This window comes from Lithobates pipiens, unplaced genomic scaffold (genome assembly GCF_037356315.1).
Source record: "Lithobates pipiens isolate NorthernLeopardFrog02 unplaced genomic scaffold, aLitPip1_a1.2 Scaffold_8, whole genome shotgun sequence".
Taxonomy (NCBI): domain Eukaryota; kingdom Metazoa; phylum Chordata; class Amphibia; order Anura; family Ranidae; genus Lithobates; species Lithobates pipiens.
Genome location: NW_027507903.1, coordinates 625,987,406 through 626,001,047, shown reverse-complemented (window position 1 = coordinate 626,001,047; position 13,642 = coordinate 625,987,406). Strand labels below are relative to the sequence as shown.

Here is a 13,642-nt window from a genome sequence, read left to right as displayed (position 1 = left end):
AGAAATAATGAAATAAATTAGGATGCAATTCAGAATCAAATAATTTTCAAATCAAATTAGGATATGATTCAAAAACAATTACAGTTTGAAAACTATGTGAATTCCAGAGAATAGAATAGAAAACAAAGGAATAGAATAGAAAATATAACATAATACAAAAGAATAGAATGGAATAAAAGAATAGAAAATATAGGCTAGAAATTAAAGGGATAGACTAGAAATTAAAAGAATAGAATAGAAACAAAATAGAGCAAAACAGAACAAAATAGAATAGAAAATAAAAGAACAGAATAAAATAAAAAAGAATATAACCATCTTCTAAAATTCGAATTTCAAATAGAATACATTTGAGTACAATAGAAAATAATAGTATATAACAAAAAGAATAGAATAGACTAGAATAGAAAAAAGAATATAATAAGAAAAAATAATATAATACCATAGAAAGAATATAACCCTTTTCTGAAATATGAATTCTGAAGAATAAATTCAAATGTGAATACAATAGAATAGAAAATAAAAAATAAAATAATAGAATTTAAAACACAGCAGAATAGAAAGAATATAACCATCTTCCAAAATTTGAACATAATAAATTCAAATATATGTAGAAAAAATTAAAAACAGGGTTGGGACTTTAATTGAGACACTTGGTTGTAAAAAAAATGTATAAATATGGAATGTAAATAAATTAAAAGTCACATTCCCCAGGGGCAGTACATGATCGAATAATTAGTAAACATGATCCAATAATATAATAATATAATAAGGTGTTTATGATGTAAATATACAATCATAAAAAAATCAACATAAGTTGATATAATAATAATTCATTTATTCATACAGGATAGGTTAATCAGCATAATTTGTGACAGACATTACATTTCATAGCAGAAAAAAACAAATAGATACCGAAAAAAAAATATATAAACAGTATACGCAGTATAAACATGATTTGCATGATGAATACAGATAGAGATCGTGATTAGTTACAGTTGTCACAGCAAGCATAGCTTGGCATCCCTAGATGAACACTCAACACATTTCATGGCCTTATGTCAGGAGTTGGATGCATTAATTGATCTAAAATGTAAAAAGATAATTAATGGATTTAATAGCTAGCTATGCATTATATCCTAGAGATGGAAAATTAAAAAGGGTCTATTACTACTTACAAAGTAGCTTATAGATTAAGAAGAGCTCCGAAGGTGGGGTTGTACGGTGGTCTGGTGTGAGTAATCTTCAAATAGAGTATAAAAGAATACATTCAAATAGAATAGAAAAGAATAGATTAGAATAAAATAGAAAATAAAATAATAGAATAGACTAGAATAGAATAGAATAGAATAGAAAAAACAAAAACAATGGTATTGAAAGAATATAACCATCTTCCGAAATTCTAATTTTGAATAGAATAAGCATGCATTTGAAAAGAAAAGAATACAATAGAATACAATAGAAAATAAAAAAAATAGAAAATGAAATAATAGAATGGGGGGCGTGGCTTGGACGCCGAAGGGAATGGACGCTGCGTGCTGAGCTGAGCTGAGCTCCGTCGGACCGTGATACCAGCTTCCCCTCCAGCCATACCGAATTGTGCGATGGACGCCATACTGAATTGTGCGATGGACGTCGCTTGCTGAGCTTTCTCTCCAGCTATATCTCCAGCTATATCGAATTGTGCGATGGACACCGCTTGCTGAGCCCCCCTCCAGCTATATCGAATTGTGCGATGGACACCGCTTGCTGAGCCCCCCTCCAGCTATATCGAATTGTGCGATGGACACCGCTTGTTGAGCTTACCCTCCAGCTATATCGAATTGTGCGATATACACCGCTTGCTGAGCTCCCCCTTCAGTCATATCGAATTGTGCAACAGACACCGCTTGCTGAGTTGATCTGAGCTCCGTCGGATTGTGATACCAGCTTCTTCACCAGCTATATCGAATTGTGCGATGGGCAGACGAGATAGACTGCCTGAGTGTCCTGAACCACAGAGCTCCTATCCCACCTCTGGAGTACGCCGTATAGCGGACATTTTCGACCCTCAAGCACAGAGGATACAGAGGACTAGGGGCTGCCCTGCTAGTAAGATGGCGCTGAGAAGCCACGAGGCAGAACACAGCCAGGACTCCAGGTCGGCTTCAGAGGATAGGGTAAGGGAGCAGGATTGCTCAGATCACCCTCTTAAGCTTTCAGAAATGACAAAAATAGCGGCTGACATTAAAGGCACTTTGTTTTCTGCTATTAATGACCTAAAGGCTGACTTTATAGCTCTGTCGGATCGGCTGTCCCAGAATGAAAGAGCAGAGGCAAAAAGGGATAGAGCGGTGGAGAGGCTGTGCTCCACTGTCTCATCCCACACCATTCATCTTATTCAGATGAACAAGCACCTCGAGGAACTTGACAATCGGGGGCGCAGACAGAACATTAGAGTGAGGGGGATCCCCGAGAAGATTGAACCTGCGCAGATAAAACAAGCTTTGCAGTCAGTGTTTAACGGAGTGTTGGAGAGACCTAAGGATACTGATATTGAGTTTGTAAGAGTGCATAGAACGTTAGCATCAAAGCCAAGTGACACAGCCCCCCCAAGGGATATTATATGCTGCTTGCAAAGCTACCCATTGAAGGAAGAGATACTGGGGAAAGCAAGGAGGAATGATCAGATCTTTTTTAATGATCATGCTGTGGCACTATATCAGGATCTTTCTTACATCACACTACAGAATAGGCGAGCTTTGCGCCCATTGATTAACGTTCTAAGGGAGAGGGGTATCCCTTATCGATGGCGCTTTCCTTTTGCGTTGAACGCCACGTTTTTGGGAAAACAATATTATCTGCGCATGCCTGAGGATATTTCAAGCTTCTGTGCACAGCTACAAATTCCATTGACTGAAGTGCCGGAATGGTATAGGGAGTTTCGTTGCCCCCCGCTGGAGACCTCTCCACCGCATACCCCACAGCCATCTCCGTCGAAGCTAGCAGCCAAAAAACCTCGCCCGGATAAACCCCAGAGCTTGAACAGGGGCAGACCTTCACAACTTGGGACAGAGCACTGGCTACAGCCACATGGATGAGTTTAGAGTGGGAGCTTGTCTGCCTTCCTTTTTTCTTTTTTTTTTTTTTTCTCCTTTTTTGGCTCTTCACCATATGGACTTTATTGTAGTTGAACTGAATATGTTTATAAGGGGAATGGCCTGAGTGGCACAAGGATATGACCATTTCTTTTTTTAGATATAGTAAGCTAGGGAAGGAATCACACACCGCTATAGGGGGAATGTGGGGGTGTTAAGAGTGGTAGTTGGGGGTATACTGAGCACTAAGATCAGTCAGAGTATTATGGGTGGTATGGTAGTTGGTGACTATTGCAGTTCTCATTATAGTTTTTATTATAGTGGTTGTTTATTAAAGGCGCCTATAGCGCAATATTAAAATAAATTTCATGTACATAATTCTGTTCATGACCTTATCCTTCTGGCTGGAAGGGTATATATGTGGCCTTAATATGTGCTTAATTTTTGAATTACGGAAGGATTGGAGTGGTTTTTCCTTATATTTAAACAGATAATTAATAGTTTTTGTATTTTGGGTTTTATTTTATTACCATTTTCTGAAGGAAAGTCCTCCCATTGCTTCCACATGTGCATCGCTGTCTGGTTTATCCAGACGGGGATTCACAACGTTTTTTTTTTCTTCTCCTCTCCTACAGTTGATAGGAGGAGACATTTTACCTAGCCACTCCATTTGGGTGTCTATCCACCTAAGGTTTTTTTTTTTTTTTTTTTCTCTCTCTCCCTTCTTGTATTTATTTAGTTATTGTATTTAATATGGCGTATTCTATGCTAGATGAACATGCTTTTGTGATCTCCCATAACGTTAGGGGTCTAAATACTCCGGAGAAGCGATTGGCGGTGCTTAGGGAACTCCACAAGCAGAAACCGGTAGTGGTGTTTCTTCAGGAGACTCACTTCCGGTCCGGCAAGACTCCTAGATTGCATGATAGACATTATCCATATGTTTTCCATGCAACAAATCCCGAGGCCAAATCTAAGGGGGTGACAATTTTGCTACATAAAAATGCTGATTTCATTGTACACCAGCAGATGGCGGACATTGCCGGAAGGTATTTATTTTTGAAGGGGATCTGGGCGGGAACTCCGGTTACCTTGGCCAACGTTTACTTCCCCAACACTGCACAGGTTACTTTTTGTCAACATGTGGTAGATGAATTGAAGGGCTTTGCATCTGGATGTGTGGTGCTGGGGGGAGATTTCAATTTAGCGCTAAATCCCCTTCAGGATACATCAGATGGCAGGTCCAGCATTCCGTATAAAAAGTTGCGTAAAATCAAGACACTTTTAGCTTCCCTTACTTTAGTAGATACTTGGCGCTTGGCAAACCCCTCAGGCAGGGATTACACATATTTCTCACCCTTGCATAATAAATTTACACGCATAGACTATATTTTTGTTACTCAAAGGGATATATCCCGTATAAAATCTGCTAAAATAGGTGTGCAGATCCTCTCTGACCACGCCCCTATATCGTTGCAATTTCACAAAATAAACATACATCGCGGCCCCCACTCGTGGAGATTAAACCCCTCCCTGCTCACGGATAAGGACAACACTGACAAAATAGCAGATATAATTAAATTATATTTTACAGAAAATGTCTCTGAAGAATTGTCGCCGTTTACAATTTGGGCGGCCCATAAATGCGTGGTTCGGGGGGAGCTCATACGGCTGGGGGCCACGAGAAAAAGGGTTGCAGAGAGGGAGACTAACGATTTGATACAGACCATTAGAGACCTAGAGGGGAAGCATAAACAATCCTTAGCAACTGATACAGCAGTAACTTTATTAGATTTGAGGAAAAAATTACAAGCCCATTTGAACCTTAAAGCACAAAAGATCCTTTTCTTTAAGAAGGGGTTCTTCTATGAACATAATGATAAAACAGGCAAACTTTTAGCAAAGGCCCTTAAAGAAACATTATTATCGACGAATATTGCTGCAATTAAAACCAGTGCTGGTCAGACAACACAGGATGCTGCGAAAATCGCGCAAAGATTTCAGGAATATTACTCCAATTTGTATAATTTACCGCAGTTACATAAACCTAGCGACCTAAGGGGGACGCCAGCAGAGATTACTAATAAATTTCTGGCTGACAGCGGACTCCCCAAACTTACTGAGGAGGAAGCGCTGTCGCTGGAAGAACCGATAACTGAAGGTGAACTCACCGCAGCTATTAAGGAATTAAAAAAGGGGAAAAGCCCTGGACCGGACGGTTTAACAGCCCACTATTATAAAATCTTTATGGAATTATTGATTCCATACATGATTAATACATTTAACCACTTTCGAGACCCACAAACGTTACCAGAAGATTTCCTGAGAGCGCACGTTACAGTATTGCCTAAACCTAATAAAGACCCTCTAGATTGTGCCAGCTATAGGCCGATTTCTTTATTGAATGTGGACCTAAAAATTTATACGAAAATATTAGCGAACAGACTGCGCCCATTGTTGCACAAACTCATAGGTCCCGAGCAGGTAGGTTTTATGCCTGGTAGGGAGGCGAAAGATAACGTGATTAAAGCCCTTAATCTTATACACAGGGCCCAAACAGAACAATTTGAAGGCATGCTCTTATCTACAGATGCAGAGAAGGCCTTCGACCGTGTGTCGTGGGACTTCCTGTATGCGACTTGCTCTCATATAGGTCTGAGAGCACATATGCTATCCTGGATTAAAACTATTTATTATAACCCTACGGCACAAATTAAGGTGAATGGGACACTGTCAGACAAGGTGCAGATACGGAATGGGACTAGGCAAGGGTGTCCTCTTTCGCCCTTGCTGTTTATACTCACCTTGGAACCGTTAATCCGCACAGTTAATTTATCATCCTCTATACATGGCTTCCACGTAGGCGATAAGGAATACAAGTGTGCTGCGTATGCGGATGATCTATTGTTTTTTATAACTCAGCCGCATGTTACTATGCCCAATTTGTGCACTATATTTAAGCATTACAGCTATATGGCGAATTTCAAAATTAATTATAAAAAATCTGAGGCCCTCAATCTTACGTTACAAGAGACTACGCGGGAGGCGGTTTTACGTAACTGTAAATTTAAGTGGGAATCCCGCTCCCTTAAATATTTAGGAGTTCATTTGACTCCCAGTCTAATTGAGATATATAGCCAAAATTTTTTGCCACTGTTACAAAACGTGAAAAAAGACCTGGAGAGATGGACACTCAAACATTTCTCTTGGTTTGGTAGGGCAGCGATTGTCAAAATGACAATCCTGCCCAGATTTTTGTATTTTTTCCAGACTTTGCCCATATGGCTACCTGCAAATTTTTTCAGTCACTGAATGCTATTCTTAGACATTTCTTATGGGCATCTAAAAAGCCACGCATAAGCCTTGCAATACTTACTAGAGATAAAGGCAGTGGGGGAATGGGATTCCCCAATTTTAAAAATTATTATAAGGCCACTCATCTTACCAGAATAATTGACTGGACCTGCCATGCGGATAATAAAGATTGGGTGAAACTTGAAAACGATGTAGGTCCTATTCCAGTGACATATTCCCCTTGGATTCCGTGGGACTTGTGCCCTAAACAGCTTAAGCAACATCCCCTTATAGGGACCACTTTAAGACTATTACAAACAGTGGCTCAAACAACGGGATTGACTGCTTCACCTGGCCCATTAACACCGTTAGTAGATAATCCTGACTTTATACCAGGCATGCATAAACCTATCCGGCACTTTATATGTGGGAATCTGCCCTTATTAGCCACTCATTGTCTTGAGGGTAATAAGATTAAATCAATGTTGGACTTACAACACACTTTGGGTTTAACCGTTTTGGGGCAATGGACATATAGACAAATACACGATTATATTTTGAGCCCACGGATGATCAAACACTTTATACGACCATTAACGCCATTTGAGGCGGTTTGCCTTCGTGCCAAGGCTTCTACGAAAAATATCTCTCTCACGTATGCGTGGTTACAATCCGCAGCACGCCTGGAACCTAATAAACATAAGCTTTTTTGGGAAGCAGCATTAAATGCATCATTTACAAACGACCAATGGCTACAGGCATGTGTATTTGCTCATAAATGTGCAATTAGCACTAGATTACAGGAAACTTCCTTTAAACTTTTGACGAATTGGTATAACACGCCAGTTAAATTGCATAAGTGGTTCCCCGCTGTTCCAGACCTATGTTGGCGTTGTAATCAAGCTAAGGGCACTTTACAACATATATGGTGGGAGTGTGACCTAATCAGACCATTTTGGGGCCAAGTGATTAGTATTATACAACAAATGACTGATACACAGATTCCCCTTGACGCTAAATGTTGTCTACTACATATTACTGACCTTTCTATGAGTAAATATAAAAAATCACTGATTAGATTTCTTCTAACTGCCGCCAAGACAGTGATACCGAGATATTGGAGGAACACTACGACTCCCTCAATTATGGAATGGCTGGGGGAGATAGGATATTTGCATAAAATGGAAGAAATTAGGGCTATAGCCCATGAAAGCACGGGCAAGTACATAGATATATGGCGACCTTGGGTAGTGTTTAGCTATTCCTCTGTATACGCCTTTCGGATACAAACATGAGGTGGAGGGGGCGTTGTGGGTTTGGGCTAGCAATGCCCGCTTGTTATTTAGGGATAATTGTATTATTTTTATTTTATTTTTTTTCTTTCTCTCCTTTTTCTAAGGTGCTAGCCTTGAGATAGGCTGTCACCTCTTTTTTATTTTTATATCTATTAGTCACATTTGGCCTTTGTATGATAGGCAATAGGGTGTACTTAGAGTGGTATAAAGTTATAATGCAGATATGCCAGGACAGGCTTTTACAATCCATGGATATATATGTTTAGATCCTATTGACGCTTTGGGAATGGTAGGGTACCTATCCTTTTACTAATAGGTCTTTCCATTTTTTTTTTTTTTTTGGAGGGGCTTATTAGTCTAATAGGGATCTTCTGTCAATTTGTTTATATGCAAACAAGAGGACTAAAAGTATGAGTTTGAGTCTGTAACGCTATTACTACCCTATGGTACACACAGGCAATTGTATTTGCGCTTGTTATGTATTGCTATATTTGTATTGTAACTGGCTAATTCTTTAATAAAATCTAATTGTTTTGAAATAATAGAATGGAAATACATTGAATAGAATAGAATAAAAATGTAATAGAATAGAATAAAATAGAACAATATAACCGTTTTCTGAAATTCATATTTCGAATATATTACAATCAAATTGGAATGAAATTAAAATGGAATTAGAATGGAATTTGATTCAAATTCAATTGCAAAATGAACAGAATTCATATTCAAATTGATTAAAATTTTCCAAATGCAGCCAAATTGAGTTCAATTGGACCGAATTTGGAAAATTCTAAATAGTGTAAATAAAACTCATTTTTAAAACAAATTAAATAAATTAAACAAATTTGACTAAATGAATGTATGTAAATAATGAATTAAAATGAGTGAAACAAAACACTTTTTTTTTGTTTTGCACATGTCTATTTTTTAAGATTTTATAAAACAAATTTCTATTATTTAAAAGCATTCAATATAAATGTATTTGTATTATATGTTATATGTCTAATTCATTTTAGAGTCAATTTTAATTTTTAATTAAATGCACATACAGATGTTTGTTAAAAATAATGTTCAATACTGTTTTCAGGTCTTTATTCCTTAAAGTATATATAACTGGATTTATCAGTGGGGTAACTACAGTATAAGATAATGAAAGGAATTTAGTAATGTTGCTTGACTGTCCTTTACTGGGTACCATGTAAGCACAAGCCAGGTTGCCATAATAGATAAAGACAACAGCCAGGTGGGAACTACATGTAGAGAAAACCTGCTGCCTTCCTGTAATGGATGGGATTTTAAGAATGGTGACTATGATAATAATGTAAGATAAAATGACAATGAAAAATGGGATGACATCAAATAAAACACTCAACAATGCTATCTCTATATGAATAATTGCTGTATCGGAGCAGGAAAGTTTAATAATTGCATCAACTTCACAGTAAAAGTGATCAATGACGTTGGGACCACAAAATTTCAATTGAGATAAATTTAAAGTATGCATCACCACAATTATAAAACTTGAAGTCCAACAGGTAATAATCAATATAAAGCAACAACGGGAGTTCATTATCAGACTATAATGCAATGGTTTACAGATGGCCAAATATCTGTCATAAGACATCACAGATAAAAGAAGACACTCCAATAATAATGCCGCACAAAAGAAATAAAACTGGGAGAGGCAGTCAGAAAATGACATTATGGTATCGTTCACCAAAGCTGTTCTGAGTATATTTGGAAGAATATCGGTTGCAAGTATGATATCCGACACAGCGAGCTGGGAGAGGAAGAAGTACATGGGAGAATGGAGGGATTTGCTGTAGGACACCAGTGTGATGATTAGGAGGTTTCCACATATTGTCACACAATAAAGCATAAAGAAAATAAAGACCACCAACAATTTTACATTTTGTGGGGTCTGAAACCCTAGAAGGTGGATTGTGGAAATTCTGGTCATATTCTTCTTCTTCATGTTCTGTAGACAGTATATTAAAATTAACAAAATATTTGTGAAGCAGCTTCAGACAGTTAAAGAAGACTTTGCTTGAAGAGAAAAAAGAAATAACAAGGCGAGAGAGAACTAGGATAGAGTAAGGCAGAGAGAGAAAGAAACACATAAGAGAGAGAAGGAGAAGAGGAAGACCCTTTTTCATGTACAAATGTGAATTATAAGTTACAAAATACAAAATGAATGAAAACCAATAGAATTGCATTTCAATGTAGTTTTGTCAGTAAAAGGTAGATACTCACATCTTTTGGTTGTTATTTTTTTCTCCTTTAGCTAGTATCTAATCGCTACCACTCCTTGCTGGCTACTCATTCTTCCCAAAATACCTGATATCAAATTGGATGCAGTCAGGGGGCCTGATCCAGCAGCCATAGCAGATGGTGCTGTAAGAGAGGAGCGCTAACACACCAGGTGCTATACAGCTATCTACGGTGATGTGACAGAGCCAAATTGCAGCCAGGAGGATAGAGAAGACCACTGAGAATCAAAATACAGCCATGACTAAAATAAAGGAGAGACTACTAAAGCTGACTGAATTCCTCACCTCAGTCCCATCCAGGCCGATCAAAAATGTTGCTGGCGCTGAGACACATGCTTCCTTTTCACAATCCAGCAGCATCCCCTGCAATGGAGAGGGTGAGTCATCTGACACAGGCACCCAGCACACATCTCCATCCTCAACCTCCAACAGCCCTGTGAAGCAAAAAAGAAGGCTAAACTTCCCAGATGCCAACCCTGGTGAGAATTACCATTGGAGATGCATTCCCAACCTCAGGCCTACCTATGACTAAAGTTACCATGAAGGATCTGATCTTTACTCTTAGATGGGCTATACAACAAGAAATAGCTAGGTTTATGTGCTTCCTAAATAAGGAAATGGCTGAACTGGGAGACAGATATGATCTTGTGGAGAACAAAATGGGATATTTCACATCAGCATACAATGAGCTTGTTGGTGCCCACTTTGAGGTGGAGGATGAGCTTAAAACCCTCAGGTTAAAGGTCGCAGACCTCGAAGATAGGTTGTGCAGCAATAATGTTAAATTTAGGGGATCCCTGAAACAGTAGAACTGGCAGACCTGTGCCCCTTCTTCCAGCAACTTATGGTGAATGCCCTCCCATCCCTCAAGCCTGCAGATGTTATCAAATTGGATGCAGTCATGAATTACATGACAATTTTCCTCCCAGCTTCTTTACCAAATGCTGATTGAAAAATATGTTGTGTTGGTCATGCCAACAAATGCAAAAAAAATAAATAAAATCTTTGAATGCAACTGAAATACTTGCATTCAAATGAGAAATGCAGTGGGTGCTATGACCTGCTTTATCTTCAATACAGATTTCATAGATTTCAATGGGACCTTCTGCATTTTACAAAGCATTGCAGCCCAAAGGCATCAGATTAGTCATTCACCCTCCACAACTAAAGTAAATGGAAATGTGCTGACTTACAGGTACGTAATTAAAATGTGCTTTAAATGTATTATGTCGAACACACAAAAATAAGAAAAGTCTTAATGGTATTATTTTAACTAAGAAACATTTTTTTTTTTAAATTAATTTTGAAAAGTAATTAGTGTAAATATTTTTTACAAATGTATACGGTATATAAACCGTACATGTGGGCAAAGATATTACCACAGCTGTGAATTCTGCTCTTTTAAATGCTCTGATTTTCTGATGCTGCTTTTATAAAGAAACACAATGAGTCGCATGGAGTGTCTGCGTTCAGTGATATTCTCATGGGCTAAAATATTTATGTAGTTAGAGATATGGGATTATCAATCAGAAATTCAGAAAGAATTGTAAAGGGAATATTAATAATAATAAAAACAAAAAGTTATTTTTTTCAATTTTCTAGGCCTGTGTATGTATGATTCTCTGTTCATTTCAGAGTGGCATAACATGAAATATAATATCAATTATTAGTAGTAATGTTTGTTATTATTAGTAGTAGTAGTAGTAGTGGTAGTATCACAACAAACTATTGTTATAGCAGTCCATAGTTAAAGCAGACCTTCAGTAATTTTTTTAATCTTTCCATTTATTAAATCTTCTCCCCTTGTTGTATTAACTTTGGATAGTATTCTTTTCTGCCAGTAAATACCTTATACAGCCCACTTCCTGTTTCTTGTCACATAAAAAGCCTAAGCTTATGACATCATGCACAGCTCTCTCTCTCTAACTATTGTGAGAGTTTGCCAGGAAGGGAGGGAGTATGAGTCCAGGAAGTGAAGAGGCAGCAGCTTCAGATGCCCACAGTTAAAATGGTTGCAGCCAGACTCAGTGGAGAGAGATTTCTGCAGCATATTTGGCAAGTACAGAACCACAGTATAGATGAAATAATATGCAAAGTGGTTGGAGGGAAGCTTCAGAATGGCAAAGATGTTTTTATTACAAATTACGAGAGCAGCTGCAGTTCCTCTTTAAATAAGAGCTGCAAGATTGCCAAAAAACCTTCTTGAGTCTTTTCTTTTTTTTTTTTTGAGTTTAAATTTTTTTATTGAAGTATAACAAATATAACAAGAACTAAGCTCCCTCGCAGGGGATTACAATGACTGTGTTGTAAGACAGGAATGAAAGCTCGGAGAGTAAAAAGACAAATATAAGAAAGACCCTGAGAGACCCAAGGAGGAGAACTGGACACCTCCCAATAAGGAGGAGGTTCCCCGCCCGAAACCATCAGTACTGTCCGAATAGAAAATTTCTGTTACCTGAGTAAATATCAATACGAGAGAAAATAAAAACAAAAACCCTCAGTCAACATAAGAAAAAAATAAAAAATAAAAAATAAAAATAAAAGTCCAACAAAAGGCCGCATAGGATACATGAGCAGACGGAGACGACCTCTGGGGAGAACGAGGCCCCGACACCCCGACAGGGATCATGCTGTGTCAGGGTCTCGAAACCCCCCAACCTGCCGATGTAACTGGAGACCTATGTGCCTAACATTAGCAAAAATTGACTGGGGTAAGTAATAGATCTAGAGGACGTACAGTGGACTAGGTGTAGGCCTCTGAGAGTCCCAACTACTAACGTAACTACAAACAGCTTATGAGGAAAAGGCCAAGTAGTAGTAGGACCAACAGTGCGAAGTTAGTGAGTCTAAGGCCACAAGGTGAAAGAACAATAAAAAGTCCTAAAAATCACCAAAACCCCGCTGAGCAGGGCATGGAGAGGGAGAGGATGTGGACGAGATAAAGAAAGGAAAGAATAAGAAAGAGAAAGGGGGAAAAGAGAGAGAGAAAGGTGTATAGAGAGGGGTGCCTGGACCAAGGAGAGACCGTGGATGTCATGGTACAAAATGGAGCTGGGGGCTAAACCAGAACCGAGTCCTGAGTCTGGTCTTATAGAAGGATCCCAATAAAGTTGGCCCAAGGTTCCCACACCCGCTTAAATTTGTCTATTTTGTCCAAAATTGAATGAGAAGTTTTTTCGTTGAACATAATCCAAGTAATTTTTTGTTTAAGTAATGGGAAGGAGACCTTGGGGGACTTCCAAGACCTGGCTATCGTCATTTTAGCACCGATAAAGAAAAAATGAATCAGAACTTGGCTATGTTTAGTGGTTAGGGGTATAGTTTGATTTAGGAGGGCAATTGCAGGGGATTGCGGAATAACAAGACCAGTGACCTTACGAATAAGGGCAAAGGTCTTGTTCCAGAAGCTTCTGATCCTGGGGCACTCCCACAGGATATGGAGGAGCGACCCTAGATGGCCACAGCCCCTGAAACACAGGGGCGAGGATTGGGGGTAAAATTTGGACAGACGAGTCGGGACCAGATACCAGCGCGAGAAGACTTTGACGTCTGCCTCCATAAGAGAAATGTTAAGGATCCCCCTGAAGGCACTCGAGAAACAGGAATGCCAAGTGTCCAGATCCCAATCAATATCTAGGTCACGTTCCCAGCTCAGCATGTAACTCGCCTTTTCCTTTGGATCGACCAAAGCAGAGTAAATCAGAGAAAT

General features: G+C 38.6%; 1 protein-coding gene across 1 annotated transcript; it reads right to left on the bottom strand.

Moving 5' to 3' along the window:
• Positions 1–8,637: 8,637 nt before the first annotated feature.
• On the bottom strand, positions 8,638–9,704 carry LOC143963960 (olfactory receptor 1496-like). Its single transcript, XM_077473685.1, has one exon. The coding sequence runs from the start codon at positions 9,636–9,638 to the stop codon at positions 8,688–8,690; it is 951 nt and encodes a 316-aa protein (XP_077329811.1). The 5' UTR covers positions 9,639–9,704; the 3' UTR covers positions 8,638–8,687.
• Between the last annotated feature and the right edge of the window lie 3,938 nt (positions 9,705–13,642).